This window comes from Oenanthe melanoleuca, chromosome 3 (assembly GCF_029582105.1).
Source record: "Oenanthe melanoleuca isolate GR-GAL-2019-014 chromosome 3, OMel1.0, whole genome shotgun sequence".
Classification (NCBI taxonomy): domain Eukaryota; kingdom Metazoa; phylum Chordata; class Aves; order Passeriformes; family Muscicapidae; genus Oenanthe; species Oenanthe melanoleuca.
In genome coordinates, this window is record NC_079336.1 from 93,407,515 (window position 1) to 93,428,163 (window position 20,649).

General features: G+C 39.0%; 1 protein-coding gene across 5 annotated transcripts in view; it reads right to left on the reverse strand.

The window, feature by feature from the left end:
- The window catches only part of CDC42BPA (CDC42 binding protein kinase alpha), a 182,944-nt gene that overhangs the window by 58,342 nt on the left and 103,953 nt on the right, over positions 1 to 20,649 (reverse strand). For 3 of the 5 annotated variants that reach the window (XM_056488448.1, XM_056488452.1, XM_056488451.1), the window contains exons 10-16: positions 17,350 to 17,429; positions 16,175 to 16,341; positions 15,596 to 15,718; positions 11,232 to 11,365; positions 9,362 to 9,604; positions 9,002 to 9,112; positions 2,947 to 3,194 (exon numbers count right to left, since the gene is read on the reverse strand). In XM_056488448.1, coding sequence (XP_056344423.1) covers positions 2,947 to 3,194; positions 9,002 to 9,112; positions 9,362 to 9,604; positions 11,232 to 11,365; positions 15,596 to 15,718; positions 16,175 to 16,341; positions 17,350 to 17,429 — 1,106 coding nt within the window. The remainder of the gene's footprint in view (positions 1 to 2,946; positions 3,195 to 9,001; positions 9,113 to 9,361; positions 9,605 to 11,231; positions 11,366 to 15,595; positions 15,719 to 16,174; positions 16,342 to 17,349; positions 17,430 to 20,649) is intronic. The other 2 variants (XM_056488449.1, XM_056488450.1) reach the window with 2 other exon arrangements.

Consider the following 20,649-nt stretch of genomic DNA (forward strand, 5'->3'; position numbering starts at 1 on the left):
AAGAAAAATTTGAAACACAGGAGAATGTGGGTAATAATCCATCACACCCAAACATCTGCTCAGCAAACAACAGAACTGTGACAGACTCCATAGGTCTACCTTGAACAGGCAGAAAGATCAAAATAATGCTTTTGCTTTGAAGCCTGGCATCCTCCTCTCCCATCAAACTTCCTCTCTCATCTAACATTTAGCTATGTGTCTCCTCTTCAAGTTAGGAAAATATACACAACCCAGCTTTCTCTTTATCAGTAGAACTGCAGCAAACCACATCCAAGCAATGTGAAATACTGCTCTATGGTATCACTTTGTCACTCCAGCTCTTTATTACATCTGTGCAAAGTGGCCAAATATTTTATCTTACTGCTTTGAAACCAAGAAAAATAGACCTGAAACAAACACCAGCCTGCAGGCTTCTTTATACCACACAATTTAAAACCAGCAAATGCTGTTCTATAAAGCTCTCTGCTTTATAAATTCATCATGAAATGACAGGCCTAGAAGAAGTTTCTACAAATGTGATTTATTTTACACAGTTCCTTGCATCTTCTTCTGAAATACTTCCTAATGACAATTCTAAGAAATGGAATCCTGTGCTACACAGATCACTGGCCTGATACTGTGTTCCTCTGCTTCCAACTTTAATAGCATGCAGTTTATGAGACTTCAGCAAAGCACAATCATTTTGCAATCATTTTACAGGAAGGTAATCTCTCCCTTGAAGACTCATGCTTTTGAAATAGCAAAAGTTAGAAAGTTTAAAATTGAAAGAAACAAAAATATCTATTTAAAAAATGCAAAATATAAACCATTATTGTGCAAGTTACACAAAAATCTACATACAGATTTCGTCAAAGATCTTACTGATCCTTGCTTAGAATAACCTAAGTAATTCACTCATCTTATACAGTAATACAACCATATCCTCTTACCAAGATCTTTTTAAATATGCACTGAAAATTATTTTTAGACTACTAAAATATTTTTGCCAAACTGTGTAAGCACACTTCAACTCCACAGTCACCCCAAGCCTATTGTGGAAATAATTCCACTTATTTCAGCACAAAGCCTCCAGGTGCTTCCTTTTCAATGCTTACATTCAACATCTCTATACTGGAAGACTCACAAAAAGCTTTTCATGCCAAACAATAAAAGCTAAAAACAATATGGGTAAGCAGAACCAGAAAATCTATGTTCTTTTAATGAAAACTACCAAATATTGAGTAGAAACAGCAATTCCTGCATTCCTAATGTTTAAGCTTCCTTTCTAAATTGCAGAAATCAAGCCATAGAGTAACTTGAACAGTGGACTTCTGCCTTTCTGTGGAGTCCTAATGCTTGCATGAGATTTTGCAGATTTGTTTAACAAAAGGCAGATAAGATCAGGCTTCACCAAGCAGTGATCATGTGCTTGGACACTGACTTAACATGACCGCAGTTCCTGCCACGAGGAGCCAAGTGTCTAATACAGGTTATGTGACACATTACTGCTCATGCTTTAAAATATTCTCTTACAAACACTTGATGCACAGACAGAAACATGGTTATGATAGCACTCACTGCAGATTTGTTCTCAGTTCTCTTTTTATATATAGAGAGAGACCAGACTGAAAGAGAGTTTATAATGAGCTAGAATGGACATCTAGCTAGAATGCCTGCAGCTGTACAACATTAGAATTGGGAAAGAAGGAGTTTTTCATCCAGTCACTGCTTGGAAGTATAATCCTTACAAACAGTATAACCTGCAGAAAAAAGTATTCATGATTCTTTATTGAATATTCCTCCTTCTGAGACACTGCTGGACTTAAAAGGGTGTCATACCATCACCTCTGTATTTTACAAGAATAGCCTTTTGTGCATTTGTAACTCATGGGTCAGCAAGACCATTAAGTTGTGTCACAATGAAAACACGCTGTTGAGGCAAGTTTTACCTCTCCACCTAGAACAAAGCAGCAAACTCCTGTCCTGACTCCTGCCCTGTTAGTAGGTCCAGTCTATTGAATAGCTGCATGCTAGGAAGAAACAGTTCATGCACTGCATTCTAGGCTGTATGATCTATGATCCCTGCTGAATACAATTTACCAGCCAAACAGCATTTCCACCTCTATTTGCGTAAACATTTTGGAAAAAAAATGGTATTTAATTTACTACTTATATTTAAGTCTTGCTACAGTTTGGCTAAGCTCTCATCAGGGACTTCTCCATGGTTTCTCTCATCTGCCATCTTGCTACAGCAGCAAAAAGACTCATTTATATCAGTGTCTATGAAGCATTCTGAATTTTTTATGAATGAACATGAGCATGTTCAATTTATAACTTACTCCCACTACTACACCATCCAACAGAAAACTTGTTTTTATTGATGAATGCCTCAAGGAACAATCTCAAGGCCAGTTATAAGCTCCACCATGTGGGAGAGAAAAAAGCAGGTCTGACAAATTGCCATGTCAGAAGAGATAAAGCAGCTTACGCCCACAATAGTCTGCTGACTGATGTTAACACTGGATGGAACCCAGCATGGATTAGCCTCAGCTCACATTAAGTGACTGTTCCTGTGCTGGTAGAAATGTAAACAATACTTGATCTCTAACACATTAGTTCTGCATCAAAAGATGAAAATACCAAATAAAAGAAAGATGTTGAAAAACTGTTTTAAAGCACAACATAAGCTTCAGGGGTCAACATACCCCAAGCTGCAAGTCTGGATCTCAAGTTACACACCTTGGAATGGCCACCCAGTAAAACAGTTCTGATGCAAAATTACCTGTTTCAGTACAAGGATGTGGAGTTTTTTTCTCCTGTTCTGGTTTTAAAGGTGACTGTTTTCAACCTTGGCTCAGCCAAAATGCAACTGTCTGCATTACACTTAAGGAAGTGACAGTGTATTTTTGGAACAATACTAGGAGACTTCAAAGGGTTAAAAAAAGGTAAATTTCATACAATACTCACTTTTCTCTTCTGGTTTTCTCTAACTTGTCTTTCAAAACCATGATTTCCTTCTTGAGGGCAAGCTGCTGGCTCTCTGCATCCCGCAGTTCTTTCTTCAGACTTTTTATTTCATTAGCATGCATCATTTCACGTTTAGATAGCTCTTCTTCATAGAAAAGACTCTTCTTTTCCAGGTCTGCCTTTAATTTAGTGATCTCTTGCTGGTGCTCTATACTGCTTACCCCAGGTGAACGACCAATCTGTTTTTGCTAAAATAAACAGCCTCAAATTAACACTCAAGAATGCTGAAAATGATGCCTCATAACAACTCAATAGTCCAAAGCCTTTGTTTAGAAATATTCCATTAGAGCCTTGAGTTAAATACATCTTTCTCAATTATTTTTGGTATTTGTTAAGTGCACAAATCTGAATGACACTCTATTGTTTTCTTATTTAAGTGCATTAATAGTTTTCAAGACACTGAAAATTTGATCATCATTTTAAACACCTTAAATGCAGTCAGAAAGAGACCACAGAATTAAAGACTTTGATGCTTCCACTAAGTTGACAGCAACGAGTTCAGGTGACGCTCAGAAATGCAGAATAAGGGCTAGGATATACAGCTAATATTATTATATTATTATATTCTGAAGGACAAATAATTTCTGGAAAAGCTATATGAAGACAAGCAGAGGCTTAAATGAAGGCTAAAATCTAGCTACAGAAACACTATATGGATTGTATCAGTTAGGAGAGAAACCTGACCTATTTTACTTAAACTGACCATTTCTATCATAGTGGATTAATAGGAAAAACAAGCTTTAAACAATAAGAGTAATTACTTCAATTTTCGCAGTTTCACAGCTCTTTTAGTGAGGTCTTCAGGCATTTCAATAGTCTTTATACACTGCTTCAGGATATATACACATTTGCACCAAATGCTGCACTCACTAAACTCAATGTCCTGCCACAACGTAGAGGAGGAGCAAGATCAGGTTCAAAGTAAGATAGTGGCATGATGTGCGCTGAAATCCAAGTATGGAAACAACTTTTTAATCTCAACATATGGATGACTTGGTTTGGAATTTCTTCTTGTTTTAAAATATGTAATTAAAGGTATTCTAAGGAAAGGAAATTAATAAAAACAACTCTTTTGAGAAAGTGCAGCTAACTGGAAAATCTACTTCCTTATGGTGACTGTGTCACACCTTCCAGAGGACTGAAGGTATTTTGTTAATTATACCTCCATTTTTACCATGAGATGGTAAAAATCTCTCAGTCACCCTTAATTTGGCATGGCTTTGGGTAATTTTCTTTTGCTGATGTATGAACAGGTTTTAAGAACTAAATGTAACTGTAGAACATTCCAATGAGCTGAATTTGTACCATGACAAATTCTGTGAGAAAGCTGGGCCTTGCTGTTATGTCAGCAAAAAACTGCAAAACACCCTACATGTACAAGCCAGAGATGTGCTGCTACTGCACTGTTTCCTCTAACTCATGAAAACAACCATCTGTTTTAATCTAAGAGTAAAATCCTGCCCTTAGGATGCAGAATGATAAACTGGAAAAGGAAGATGCCATCCTAACAGGAGATGCTTTGGAGAAAGAACGATTTTTTTTTTAAAAAAAAACAAGCATAGGAATTTTCTTTCATGCACTTTCATGCACTAGGTAATTAACTATTTATATAGCTTATTTGTTACTGCCCAATATCCTGAATTGCTCACATATACAGACTAATGGAGCACAGAAAAAGTTCAGGCTTTGCAACATCCTCTATCAGGTACATTAAATGTTTTAGTGGAATTGCACATTTTTTTCCCACAATGGAAAGATACTATTGCAACCATAAGAGAGATGGTGCAGTAGAAGAGAAAGCTGAATGGTATTGAACAATGGCTTAGAGAACTAGAGAGATACAATAAACAGAGAATACATTTTTAATTGATGTAAGCACATATTCCAAATAGATGTTTTCATACATGCCTACTTCAAATGCACAAATGGTTCAACTGAGACATAATGCATCTCCTGGCACACTGACAGCTGCTGCTTAATGCACCCCTCTCAGCTAACAGGGCACACTGGTGACTAATACTGAGTCTGATTTTACTAAAAATCTCAATACATGACATAGACAGAATCCTCTCTGTCCACACACTTCACTGACAAGTTTGCAGAACTCCAGCAGGTCAGTGCTGCAGCACTTGGCTGAACAGAAGGCACACTGCCTTCTTCCCAACAGGCTCTGTTTCATCCATGAACTCTCTGACCTTATCCTTTACCACAGCCCCTACTGCTTTCCTGAGGAAGCTGCACCCAGGCCTCTTCACCTCCCCAGATGTTCTGAATGACAGTGACAGTGGCAGAGTGGCCTGCCTGTAATAAGAGGGTTCACATCTTGGCCAGCAGCTCTCCTCTCATCTAAGTTCCTTCAGAAGTCCCTCAGGTGACTTCACATCTGACTCACCTGCCAGCTCTCCTGCTTCCTGCAATCACATCCAGCTCATCTGCTCAGCCTGCTGCAAAGAACACACTGTGTGGCAATCTCCCCTCCTTCAGCAGTCTTGTGGAGCATTTTTTGCCACAGCACTACTAGCTCACAGACTGCCTTTTCCTCAAACAGCCCCATGAGTTTCCTGAGGTTTTCTGCTTTGGATTTAAAGAACTCTCCACAATCATTCTGAGCATCCTCTGAAAATGCTTCCTAAATTCTCTTTATTTAGCTCTCAACATCCTGTTTACACTTAACTGTCCATAAATTATGGTCTTTTCTATTCTCCTCATTTGGAGAAGCCTTCCTTTCTTCTTTAAATACTTACTTTGTGTAGGAGAGCTCCCTGAATTTAACTAAGGAGCCATGCAGAGCTTTTACTGAATGGACAGTGCAGTATCACAAAAACCACATGTGATCCAAAGTGTGCTTACTGAACTGTAAGATATTACCAAGAAAGCTAAAATTCCCTTTTCCTCTTCTGACAAACTTGCCCTGCTGTTATAAATCAGCATATCATTTATTCTCAACAGATCTCTCATAAATTCTTCTTGCCTCTTAAACTGTCATACAAACTCTGCTGATGGAGAAGATTCATGGAAGCAGAAGAAACACATGTTAATTTTCAGATAACAATCTGAATTCACAGCAGTAGAAACGTTATTAATCCAAACTTCATATTGAATGGATTTCCTTATTTTCTTATAGCAAAGGAAGGCTGAATAGAAGAATGTTTGCAAAGAATCACCAAATTTTCTGTGCTGTAACTTAAATGTTGACGGATGTCCAAGAGAATTCTAATAAAAAAAAGACTTGGGTATTGTTGGGGGTTGGTTTTTCCTTTCCTCTTTGCCCGTGGAATTTTTTCCAGGCATTCCATTGACATGCTAAGAAGAATTGATGGCCAGGCCCTTGAGATGTGGGGAAGGGAAACATCCCTGTTTTTTTGGCAATTTCTCTCAGGGCTGGGGGGGACGACACTGTCGATTAGAAGCAGGTGAAAGAAGAGCGGGGCAGTTGCTCTCTTGCTCGCTCTTGGCTTCAGAGGAGGAGGTCGCTGCTAACGCTGCCATCCCAACGCTGGGAGCTGCTGCTTCTTCAGCTGTTAGACCCCATCCCTGGGCTTGCTAGGATGCCTGCCATTTCAGCTTGCTGTTTCCAAGCTTCCTGCCTCTCTTTTCCATCCCTTCCCATCAGGACACAGCTGCCATCACCACGTGCTCCCCGAGCCCACGCCACAGCGCCCCTGCAGCCATGAGGGAATCACCGCACCCGCCCTGCTCACAGCGCCCCTGCAGCCATGAGGGAATCACCGCACCCGCCCTGAGCACAGCGCCCCTGCAGCCATGAGGGAATCACCGCACCTGCCCTGCTCACAGCGCCCCTGCAGCCATGAGGGAATCACCGCACCCGCCCTGAGCACAGCGCCCCTGCAGCCATGAGGGAATCACCGCACCCGCCCTGAGCACAGCGCCCCTGCAGCCATGAGGGAATCACCGCACCCGCCCTGAGCACAGCGCCCCCGCAGCCATGAGGGAATCACCGCACCCGCCCTGCTCACAGCGCCCCTGCAGCCATGAGGGAATCACCGCACCTGCCCTGCTCACAGCGCCCCCGCAGCCATGAGGGAATCACCGCACCCGCCCTGCTCACAGCGCCCCTGCAGCCATGAGGGAATCACCGCACCCGCCCTGAGCACAGCGCCCCTGCAGCCATGAGGGAATCACCGCACCCGCCCTGAGCACAGCGCCCCTGCAGCCATGAGGGAATCACCGCACCCGCCCTGAGCACAGCACCCCTGCAGCCATGAGGGAATCACCGCACCCGCCCTGAGCACAGCGCCCCTGCAGCCATGAGGGAATCACCGCACCCGCACTGCTCACAGCGCCCCTGCAGCCATGAGGGAATCACCGCACCCGCCCTGAGCACAGCGCCCCTGCAGCCATGAGGGAATCACCGCACCCGCCCTGCTCACAGCGCCCCTGCAGCCATGAGGGAATCACCGCACCCGCCCTGAGCACAGCGCCCCTGCAGCCATGAGGGAATCACCGCACCCGCCCTGAGCACAGCGCCCCCGCAGCCATGAGGGAATGACTGCACCCGCCCTGAGCACAGCGCCCCTGCAGCCAGGGGGAATCACCGCACCCGCCCTGCTCACAGCACCCCTGCAGCCATGAGGGAATCACCGCACCTGCCCTGCTCACAGCGCCCCCGCAGCCATGAGGGAATCACCGCACCCGCCCTGCTCACAGCGTTCCTGCAGCCATGAGGGAATCACCGCACCCGCCCTGAGCACAGCGCCCCTGCAGCCATGAGGGAATCACCGCACCCGCCCTGCTCACAGCGCCCCCGCAGCCATGAGGGAATCACTGCACCCGCCCTGCTCACAGAGCCCCTGCAGCCATGAGGGAATCACCGCACCCGCCCTGAGCACAGCGCCCCTGCAGCCATGAGGGAATCACCGCACCCGCCCTGAGCACAGCGCCCCTGCAGCCATGAGGGAATCACCGCACCCGCCCTACCTGCCGGGAGCCACAGCGCCCCTGCTGGCTAGGACAGGAACTGCACCCAGGGAAAGCACCCACGGCCGAGAGGAATGAACTGGGTTCCTGTTCTAATTGGTGTCAGTTCCATAGCTGCTGTTGTTTGTTTGCCTTGTTGTGCATACTAGTAAAGACCTGTTATTCCTATTCCCATATCTTTGCCTGAGAGCCCCTTAATTTCAACATTATACTGATTCTGATGGAGAGGATTTACTTTCTCCATTTCAAGGGAAGGCTCTACTTTCCCTACGAGACACCTGTCTTTCAAACCAGGACAGCTGTTTATTTAAATTACGACCAGATTATGACTAATCTCACATTTTGCCCAAAAAGTTTAGAATTACCCTACTGCATAAAGATTTGGAACAGGATCTTGCTGTAAATGAACAGCAATTCGCATAAGTAAATTAAAAACTTTCTATTCATTTTTTGAGGAAGTCTAACATCTCTAGAGCACTGCATAAAAAGCTAAGTCACAGAATAAAATTACAGTTAACATTCTCGGCTGCCTTAAATTTCTTCTTTTAAAATCACATGCACATGTGAGCAATCTCATCAATATAAACAAAGCCTTCATGCTCAATGCTCTTATTGGGCAAAAATGCCTCATCTCCTGGTTGAGAGGGAGAACGTGCTAGAACTGCTCCTTTACGGTCACATCAATTGACATCTATCATGCAGGAAACATGAGGAACAACACAGCTGACAGAACACCTATACAGAAACCCGTCTAGATTGCAGGTTTTTCTTCAATTATTCAACCATCTTATGCTAAGAAAAAAAAGCTTTTAACAAGTAAAGTTAAAGTATTAATGGAAGCAAGGTGGTAAGACTTAGTTGATTATTAAGAAATAGCAGATCAGGCAAATATTCATTTTTCTGGGCAATAATGCAACACATGCCTGCGTTAACATTCAGCACCAACTTAAGTGACAGACTGACAAAACTCTTTTGTCCTACATCTGAAAGCAATCAAACAGATCCAAGTCCTAGTTGACTAGTAAGTTTGCAGGTGTTAATATCAAAACAGACTAACCTTTAGCCCTTCTACTTCACTTTCCAACTGTTTAGAGTACTGTTCACTCCTCTCTCGCAATTTCCTGTCTTTGGATGCCTCAGCAGCTGCAGCTTCAGCTTGGACTTCCAGCTACAAAAGTACATACGTTTTTAATAGATAAGATTTTTGTATTTTTTTTTACAAAATCTATTAATGGTTTTCAATATAAGAGAGAAATCTTCAGCACCAAAGTGAACACTTCAAAATCTTAGAAAACAAAATTGGTACTGTTTGAAACAACAGACAAAAGATTAAAGATTTACAAGTAAAAAAAAAATACTCAGAAAACCTTACATATAACTTATTTCATAGAGTCTAAACAGTCTTCTCACCACTTACTTCTTTTTTAAGTCTCTCTGTTCTGCGTAACTCTTGCCTTAAACTTTCTACTTTTTGCATCACCACTTCCATTTCTTCCTCCTTATCTCGGAGCTGGCGGGCAAGCTTTTGTTTTTGAGAGTGCAAGTCTGTCAGCCGCTCGTTCATCTCTGAGAATTCCTGCATTGCCAATTTCCGCTGGCTGTGTGCATCTTTCAGCTCTTTGGCTTGGGATTTTAATCTGTCACTAGACTCTGCCAGTTCCTATAGTTTAAAAAAAGAATTAAGTAATAAACCTAGAAAGCTACAAGGCCAATTCTGTCTTTGGATGTGCATCTAACACCTTCTCCAGAGTGAACAGAAACTACATATTCTATTTTATTTCAGGAATGCATCTACAATACAGATTGCATGCCTCTATAAATAAGGAAAGAGGCATATTTTGCGCTACTAGAGTTAGTAAAACTCCACAATTGTAAACCAAGCAGGAATCTATTCCATTATTACAGGTAAACACAACGGTTTTCAAGCACTTGCATTACAATATAAAAATACCTTGCTTTCTTAATGCAAATATGTCATTAGCATTGGTTTTTAAAAATTCCTTAAATAAATCAGAAGAATCTCATGTGCTAAATTATTAAATCTGAATGGAAAACTCTGCTCTGAAAATTTTTACTCAAGAAGTTTTAGACAACTGGCCTGCAATGGCAAATATAATTTCCATACACTGTACCTAATACCAAATATCAGAGAAAGTTTCAGGCAACAAAACACTGCAGTGAATGAAAGAAATATATGATAACTATTATTTTCAAAGAACCAGCATGAAGTAACTCTGCTAGTGCAGTGATAACTCCACACCACAACACCTTCACAAAGCTTGCCTAAGTTGTGCCACCACATAACCAATGAGGGACCACAACAGTTTAAATAGTTCAATAATGTCCAGTCAAACCAGAGCAGAAAAAAGAAGCAAGGAAAAGCAAATTTCAGGATAAAAAAAAGACCAACAGGAAAAATTCATATTTGACACTGCTGACATCCATGTAAATCTAAAAACGTTTCTAAGGTTCTTAAAAAGAAGTCGTAATCACTATGAGTTGGTTTAGAAGAGAGATGGTCTTTCTGGGACAAACTGGCAGCTTTCAAAATTTTAAGAGCCTTAAGGGTCAGAAGAAACAGTGTTAAACACAGCTGACATATCAACTTTAGTGTAGACTGTAAAACACAGGGCCAATATAATCATGATGAAAACCAGGTTTTATGTATTTCACACCTGATTACAGGTTGATTTAATAATGAATACAAAAAAGGGCCATGAAATAACACAGTACGTTATAAATAAGAAAACAAGGGATCAGGGAGATAGAGAAGAAGAAATAAAATCCAGTATTCTTTAACTGTAGTTATCTCAAATTACTTTTCAATCTTCATATTTGAGCAATTTTTCACATCTCCCTTCTGGAAACACTTCTGTGACACAACCCTAATACCATATTCTTCACATTTTTTCACTGTTAAAGTTTCACCCATACTTCAGATTAAATTGTCTGGAGTAGTACTTCTCTACTTAGTCTTTTAAGCCCTCTATCATTATCACCTAAATGTGAAGCTATAAAACCTTTTTTGCAGCCACCATGTAATTTGGACTATGGAGTTGTCCACTATCTGGAAGCAGTCACTTAGGGAGCACCCAGCAGTTATACAGACAGCATGTTAAATAATGTCCTTTTCTTCAAGAAAAAAAAGGCAGAAAGCTAAGTAGGTCATGCTACACACTGTTATCTGCTCATTAGTTTTACACTTGAAAGTTATTACAAGCAATATGAACTAAAATAAAAGAGTCTTCAGGGTTTGGAACAGTCACTGACAAAATTATTTTTTTTACCTTATTAAGATCTTCTCTCTCTTGCTTCAGTGTTCTGACTTGCTTCTCAAAAGCCTTTATTTGTCTGGAAGCATCATCCAATTCCCGCCTTGCAGTGCTGGCCTCCTCGAGTTGCTGTTCCAGCTGACCAGATTCTAGAAAAAGCAGCAGAACTCCAAATATTCTAAGGGAAAAACTGTAATTCTAGAATAGTATAGCCCAGCTGCTTGAAGCCCCTTCAATAATTTTCTGGTTTCCATTTAATCACAAAACAAGGCAATTCTTATCTGCTTTAGAATAGAGAACAGGTTGTTTCAGATGCCATTATCTGCTTTTAAGGGAACAAAATGAAAGGTCACAGCTTGCTGGAATACAACACAAAAATGGTAACAACTCTTCTTCTCACATTATAACAACCATGCTCTATACATAATCCTGTAATGTATGCTTTAACACAACTTATACATCTGACTTTTATGTGCTGTGTTGTAATATATAATACACCATTTATTGCACTGCAATTAAAACAGTCTCCCTCCTCCTTCCAATTTTCCCCCAAAAGAAACAGTAAAAATAATGGGTCACTCAAGAGCTGGCAAGTGTTCTCCTGTTGATACTCTTAAAATTAACTTCAGCTGATTTTACTTATTTCTAGTGTGAAAACCACTTGTTTTTATGTGATCTGCTTTATTACTACTATAAATAATAGAGAACTATTGCAGCCAGTTTTTTACCAAGAGTCAGTTACACAGTGACAGTATATTTCTATGGCACAGTTAAATTACGTTGTTTAAATACCATCAAATTCCATAAGAAAAACTGAAATTCATAAAATATGGCAACTGAATTTTTATAGCTAGTGAGTGGGTTTGTTTGGGTTTTTTTGCTTCAGTCTTTACTTTAAAAAAAGACTTTAAAGCAAGATATATAGGAAGGTAAGTTAATTCCAAGTTCTATGAAATCACTGGACATGTTGTCTTTTTTCTCAGTTGTGGGCAGGTCTTCAGACAAACTGTATTTACACAAAGAACAGGAACCCATCTATACTCTTAATAACAGTCTTTAACTACATTTTCATAAATGTAACCCTAAGAGATGGATTCTTGGAGAAATCAAATATAAAAATACATATATTTTTAAGAGGGTTAATTTCTGAAACACAAGGATTTTTATAAGCAAATTAATACCATTAGCTTATACCCAGAAAAATATTCACTATTGTTTTAATTCACTGACTCTTGTTTAAAAATTTAAAAGAATGCACTTAAAAAAGAGATGTAGCTCAAAGCCAGAAATTATTAACTGCCTTTCTTATGTAGTCTACTCTGAAGTCACCAGTGAAAAGAAAGTTTATATATGGCTCTGCTGAGCCAAGATAAATCTCTCTTCTGTGCATGAACTATTTTGTTCCACGACTCTGTTTTCTTCTTGCATTGCTGCCCTTTACATATTTGGCAATATTAAAGATTCCTCAAAGTTTTCTCCTATGTAACTTAGCGAACAAAAATTATAACTTTGACCTCAAAAATTGAAAGCATATGCTAGCTTGTAATTTCCTGGAAAACCAGATAGACAAGAAAAACGTATTTTTCTAAGCCCTACTGGTGACACTCCTGAATTTGACACAATTTTGAGTTCATACTTTATCACCTTTTTAGCAGGTGTTTACACTTACAGCTTCAGAAAAGGCAGTAAAACAGGTTAAAGGATATAACAAAAAGCTAGGTGTGACTTATGTGTTTCAAATAGTAATTTTCCATTTAATCACTCTAGTTGTAACTAATATTTTAGATAATATATGCAAACACTCACTGTAATATATTATTACATTACATTTAGTTGCCCAGAAGATGAGCCCAAAGCATGAAAAGTTCAGCTCTGCACCCGAACTGAACCTTCCTAAAGTTCATCAGATCTAGTAAAGAAATTAGATCTTTAAAGGCTATCCAGAAAACCTGGAACTAGCTCCCCTATATTTGGAAGCATTCAGACATGGTCATCACGGTTTGTTTCTCTATTTTGCCATAAATATAGTTCTAAAATCTATCTCAAAAACCACCATAAAATCAAGTGAAATAGAACATTCTCTTTTTATAAAATTCCTATTAGTTACAGCTTAAAGCACAAAGGAGTGTTTTCTAACAAGTGGCTGGATGAGACAAAGCATTCAAGTATATATTGGCAAACTTGTGTGGTAACTGGGGATGGGTTAGACAACTCTACATCTTCCTCATTTGATCCCATTATTTACTTCCAAACCAAACTCCAAAAATACACATTCTGTCCAGGAATAAATACACAAATATATATATGGTGTAAAGCAGAAAATTACTTCAAGAAAAGCCTTCTCAGTATTGACCACCTTCACCAGACTACGGCTTCTTTAGAATTTGAAAAGGAATAGCAGATGTGCTGGGGAATGTTTCCACACCTTCACCATTTTTTTTTTCATTACCAAAGGAAGTGAGTGATACTTTCAGCAATGAACTAAACTGCAGCTCAATAGTAAAGAATAAAATATAATTTAAGGCTGATCCTGATGTTTTCGTGTGAATAACTAATCTCATTCAAAAGCTGTTCTTGTAAATGCTGCTTTTCGGCTGTCTCAAAGACTTCCAAAACGTGATCTTAGGATTGTTGCAGAGAAAGGGTTTCTGATCATGTTGTCTTTATCCTCATCATAGCAGCAAGAGGAGGGATATTTGGCTGGAGCAAAATTTCACAAAAGCTTTTGTCCTGATACAGTGCCAACATGGCATCACTCAAACCAGTGATCCTCCCTAAGCCATGTTCCTATCCAAAAATAATGCCTATGGTACAATACAAAACTGCTGCATCACGCCAGAGCAGCTGTCCAACTATGCATCTGTAACAAGCTTTTTTCAGACTGCACAATTTTAACAGGCTGTAATCTATGTGCTACACTCTGCAGCTCACACATAGCTGTTCTGCCCCAGAAGGCAGCTGCAGAGTCTAAACACATCAACTCAAGTGTCTGCAAGTCAAGTTCAAGTTACTCTTTCTGTGGGTGTTGCTGCTGGCACTCCAGACACTTTCAGGAACTGAATGAAGTCTTGTCACAAATACAAACCAGAACAAATGTTTTTGTAGTTTACTCCAACCTTACTGGCTGTTTCTTTTTCCCTTGTCTCAGGCAAGATATGGACATATAAGAGAGATGTATCTACCATTACTCATGACTGATTTTTCACACAAAACTAAGACATTTTCTTATTCCTGTAAGATTAATTGGGATTTTCTCCCTGTTCCTCTACTTCCAGACCTGATACCTAACAGTCTCTTGCTAATCTTCCTAATTAAAAAATCTTGCTATGCTTCCTTTCTTTCTATATTTGAGATATCCCTCCTCTCAAATTTTAAAGACAAGATTATGGAGACACATACCAGGAGTCCTACACTATGAATCATTGCGAGAGAAAATTCCCTTTAAGTTAACACAGAATATCAAATCAAGAACACTGAATACTAGCCCTTAAAGCAGGCTAAAAAGGTGTTAAATAAACAGACAGCAAATTGCTTCACTCATAGCTATATTCAATATAGTGGTGCAATATAAGCCCTTCCTCTCCAAGTTCTTAAAACATAAATTGTCCAGAATCTGGGAAAGTAAGGTGGAAAAAGATGGATCTTCTCCTAAACATCGCCAGTTGCCTCTGTAAAACACATACACAGGGCTATTACTTCACTTTTCGACTAGTTTGAGAGTCCTGATGAAAGGCAGCATAACACTAATTTTAAAAATTAATCTTTTTGGCTGCACAGATTTCAAAAACACTTTTCAAACTTCAAGTACTGTGGTACTTGACAGCCAAACTTTAGCTTTCACAGAATCTTCAAGAACTCTCAGAAGCAAAGAAAACAGATGGAATGGAATGGAATGACAGCTCATTGACAGCAGAGCTGAAAGGTGGCTCTTCTCTCTCTCCTCTCCCTTTTGTTGTATGGTTCTATTGCCCACCTTGTGCTGATACATCTGATGTCGTAAGTTGATTAAATTTTCTCTACCTAACAGCATTTTTCTTGTTTAACCTAGTTAATTAAAGTCATGAGAGAGTACAGGGAATGCACAGATTGAGAGAGGGTCATGCAACTGTAGTCAGGATTTATTTTGGTGGCAGTTTTCTTCCAGTTCAGCTGCTGGAAGTGCAGCCTCATGGCCCACTGTATCCTCTCTCACCCACTATTCCTTGTTACTTGGAAAACCCAAATTGAATTTGGAGAAAATATTGAGTAGAAGAGCGAGGGGTAAAATGAAAAGTAAAAACAGACTGGAAAACTCTTACAAAGCTAAGGAAAATTAGCATTACAAACTTGACAAAATACAGTATCATATCACAGCTTTTACATTAGTATTTGTAACACACCTGTTATCTGTTTCTTCAACTTTTCAATTTCTTCTTTCAAACTTTTAATTTCTAAATCTTTGCTTGCTGTTATTGGGCCATCCACTGTTGAATACTGTAGAGCCTGCACTGTCTGGGTAGACTCTAGAAAAAGATGGAAGACAGAGGGACAAATAACACATCTGACATCTGAAAAAAACCAAAGAGATACTAATGACAAATTAAGACATGCCAAAAGATCCTGCACTGGGCATTCTACAATTTGTAATTTCCAACTATTAAGTACCGATTTTTTCAGTAAATGTCAGCTGGACACACTAAGTTCTTAGAAGTTTTAAGAATGAAATGTTTATGCCATAGTGACCAAGGTACAGTGAGAACATAGTTAGCATAAGAAGTTGCATACATGGTATATTTCAGGCATAAAGAGTAAGTAACAGAAATTTGTCAACAGAAATAATGAAGAGAATTCCTTTCTGCTAGAAAGCATTCCAGGACGTATATTTTAATTTTTTTCCCACAGTGTAAGAAGTGCCTTACAAAACTGCAGGTTAATCTAAGTTTAAAAAGTGATGGAATTATTTTTAAAAAAGATTATACCTTGCAGTTTTCTGCTAAGTTCAAGCTTTTCCTGTTCTAGACGTCTTATTCTCCTCTCATAAGCTTCTGTTGCTAAACTATCTTCCAAAGTTCTTTGAATGCTGGCATCAAGATCCATGGAGGGTGGTCCAGCTGTCAGTCTTAGACAGCTGCGGTCTGAAAGCACACTGGGGGAAAAATAGATTGTATTGGATCTTACAACAGTCTGGTTTGAAACAGTGCTATAAAAACATCAACCAATAAACAGTTTGTTTAAGTTGTTAATTCCTATGCCATTTATTATAACATCAAAGAATACTTCATTAGTATGTGCTCATTGGAAATTGAAATAATTTTTACCTAGCATGCCTGATCTCCTCAACGCATTTTTTGTTACACAGAAGTGGATGAACTCCTGATTAAAAATCATTATGGACAGTCTATAGCAAAGATAGCAAAAAGCAACAGCCTAGACAGTAAGATTACAACAATAGTTCATTTCAGAATAGTTAATCAAGCATCACAAATGCTTTAAAGACAACAATCACTAAAAATGGTGTGAAATTATCCCATAATAACCAGGGCATGGACATGCCAGAAATGCTGTGGCTACACATGTAGACATGCTACTACTTATGCAAATAATCCTTTTGAAGTCTAGAACATTCTAGGACATAGTCACATTCCCAGCAGAAACACAGGCTGGTTTTTTCAATTGTTGTAAACAATTTATTTTCATAAACAAGGAGCATACAAGGGACTTCCCTGTTTAGTTTAGCAATGGAAATGAGTGAAATAAATGCTACATTAATAAATTATTATCAATTGAAGTAATTTTTAAAAAGTTTCTATTCAGACTTACAGAAGTGTCAAAGGGCTAGAAATAAAACTGGTTTTAATGTCTAATAAACTAAGTTCTGCCAGGGTCCATACATCTAGTCTTAACTTTGTCATATGCAGTTAATATTATACATTCTCTCATAACAACCTTCCTCATCAAAACTCTCCTGAACACAGGTGCTGACCTTAACATGTATGTAAATTTTACCTGCGCAGAACTCATTCTTTTGAACAGACAGCATTTTAGATTATTCTTCAATAAACCACATTCTTTGATATCTGTCCAATATGTTTTAAAGACAAAGTTAAAATACTGTGTAACCAGCCTACAGACAATTTTAGAACTCTTAACTTACCAGCTACTTGTATATGTGAAACCCACAAATGGTAAATGATGGCCAGAAAATGCAGTGTGGGATGGTGGAGGCATTGTTTCCTAGAAAAATAATAGGACAGTTGAGTAAGCAGTATCCTACTGTACTTAAACAGATTTTCCAGTTTAGCCATATGAGAAGTGTTAGTGATTGTATCATATGAATTATATTCACTGTCATCCTTATCTACAGCCCAAATATGAAACAGCATCAACTAAATCTATTTATAATTGCATTTAACATCTACAAAAAAGAGCATGCTGACATAAAAATGCTTTTCTAATTAAATAGGCTATTGTTGGAGGAAAGCAGAGTATTACACATACCAGATGCCAATTTATTCCTTCTTTTTTCCAGGAAGCTCTTAGCACAAAGAGCAACACCTTTTATTCCCTGCTATACTCTTCTCTATTCAGTCAGCAGAGCTTCCTGCCTCTAGAATTACCCGCCCACTTCTGAGTGGGTCATCTCTATTTGGAGAGAAGAAAGAAGTAATACAACAGAGTGTTCTAATCCCATTAGTGCTTTGACCATTCCTTCATTCTTTGCTCCTCCTTCTTGCCAGACAAAGAACTACAAACCAAAACAAATCTTTGAGTTTCTCTTCATGCTAAAATAATGCTGTTGTTATTTTACTTGGACTATTTGAAGTTCTAATATTCTTAAATGTTAAAAGCTTCCTGTTGAACCCCAAGATGCAAGATTATGTTGCTCTACTAGAGATGGCCATAACAGTCACCAAAAGAAAACCCCCAAGAAGATGATTATTGCACTGGAAGGGGTAAAAGATTCCAAATTTTCAGAAAAGGTATGTAACTATTTCTTTCAAAACCTAAACAAAAACGAATAAAGGAACCAGTTGTACATTTCTTTCATGTAAAACTCAGCAGGAAAGGACATGGAGCAAGACTGCATTCAAAAGAAATCTGAAATTACCTTTCCAGGGTGGTGTCAGCTATATTGCATCACAGCCTTGTCCTCTTAGCTGACAAAAACCTTCATGTTATAAAAGAGTTCCCAAACAACACTAATGATATTGCCAGATTGTGCAAATTCATGAAGTTGAGCATTTTGGAAACTAAGGGCAAGACCAAATTACAAAGCCTTATCTTTCCGCTGAATCATAATCAAAATACTAATTATTACAGATTACTATGGCTAGAAAATTCAATTTTACTTCTCCTTTACAGTTTGTTTTCACCTTCCATAGATTTGAATTTCAAAACTATCTTTACCGATAACTTTAAAAGTATCAAATGCTTAATTGCATGATTTTAACAGCCCACATGACAATTCTCAGGCACCACACAGGTTACATCTATTGTCAATAAGGTAAGATTCTGTGAAAGTATCTGTTTTGCAGAGATCAAGATGTGTATCTCCCGCTGCTTGTGTGAATTTAACTGTACAACCATGCTGAGAAAATCATAACTGAATCTATCATACCTCTCAATAAGGCTACTAAACCAGTTAAAAGCCAAAATCCAGTACACCTTAGGCTGCCTGAACAGCATAGTTTTGCCCTTTATGCTTGTGTGTATGCTTACTACTTTTTACATTTCATTACTATGTATATAATTTTTCCATGGGACTATAGTCTCATTCAAAGTTCAGGAAGAATAACAATCATGGCTTTTCAACACTGTCTTTTATCTTCAGCATTGGGTTTTCCTCATTTGCTCTATACAATTCAAATCCTGCCAAGAATTTAAAAAAAAAAAAAAAAAAAAAAGTCTCATGGGCTTATCTTCTGTGGTGCTGACTTCTAAAACAGCAGTGCGAGTATGTGGAACTTCATCAAAAGAGATGTATGAAATATGGAGGAGAAAATACCTCCAAGTTATATATAAGGAATTTGAGGCAAAGCAATATGAAATACAATGTCTACCAGTCAAAGCAAAAATGTAAAATATTCTCAGTCATGCAATGCCTTAGGCTAGGCTTTTTCAGCAGTTCTGAGATACTAGGTGTGAAAAGAAATGGCAAGAAAATAACATCCTTATATTAAAACAGGACAAAACCTTCAGATGTTTCAAATTAGGAAAGTGAAAAAGAAGCTCTAGAAACTGGCATTCATCTCTAACAGTTCAGGGGCATTGCTTTTCAACCCCAAATATCTAAACCAAATTAAGAATTGGACTCTGTTTTCTCAGCTGAGAGTCCGGTAACTCAGCAGAGGAGCATTTTTTCCTCACCTGCAGGTCCCTGTTTCTTCACAATAGTAAAGCATTCACACTGCACAGGCACAGTTTGAGAGCCTCAGGTGGGAGACTGGGCTCTAAAAAGAAGGAGTAGTGGAATGGACAACACTAAAATGTGTGAACAACCTCCAAAAGGTATTTCAGGTTCATAAACAAAGACCTGCTGTATACAGCATCCACTCAAGCTACTCCATCCTCACAGGTGTTGCTGGACAAACTAATATGCAAACAGGTAACTGAAGACTGCATAAACAAGTTTTAAGAGAAAAATACTTCAGTTATGAAGGGAGGTGGAAATATCACATGCAAGCGAGGAAACAAAATGAAAAAAATGCAAGTCATCCTATGCAGCTACAGCAATTTGCTTAAGTAAAGGGCTTAAGTAAAAGGGCTCTGAGATTTAATGAGAGATCACAGAATCATTTAGATTGGAAAAGACCTTCAAGATCATTGAGTCCAGCCATTAACTGTCAGGTCCATCATTAAATCACTTTCCTAAGGACCACATGTGTTTCCTAAGGTCTACATGTGTTTTAAAAACCTTCAGTGATAGCTGACTCCACCACTTTCGTAGGCAGCCCTTTTGCTAAAGAAATTTCTCCCAATATCCCAACTAAGCCTCCCCTGGCTCAACTTGAGGCCATTTCCTTTCGTCCTGTAGCTTATTGCTTGGGAGCAGAGACTGACACCCACAAAGTGTTTAAGCCTAAGTGTTTTCCATGTTTTAATGTGCAGCTGGAGAAAAGGGAATGCAAATAATGATCATCTTGTCTATATCAATTCATGTTGCCTCTTACCTGCAGGCCTAGAAAACTGAGTGAAACTGAGATGCACATGCAGTTTAGAAAACAAAAGTGGTGAAAATGCTTTATTTCACATGTAAATAGCAGGTTTCTGCATCTTTCAACAGACATACACACAAACACAGCCAAAGGTATTTCCAAGGAGAGAACACAAGGCATTCCTCCAATGCTAAGAGATGTATCATCTGTCAAAGCTCCTTTTCAAAAGCACAGAAACAAAGTATGGTAAAATCAATAGTTGCAGAGCATTTTAAGCAAAGGTAAAAATATTTTCTTGC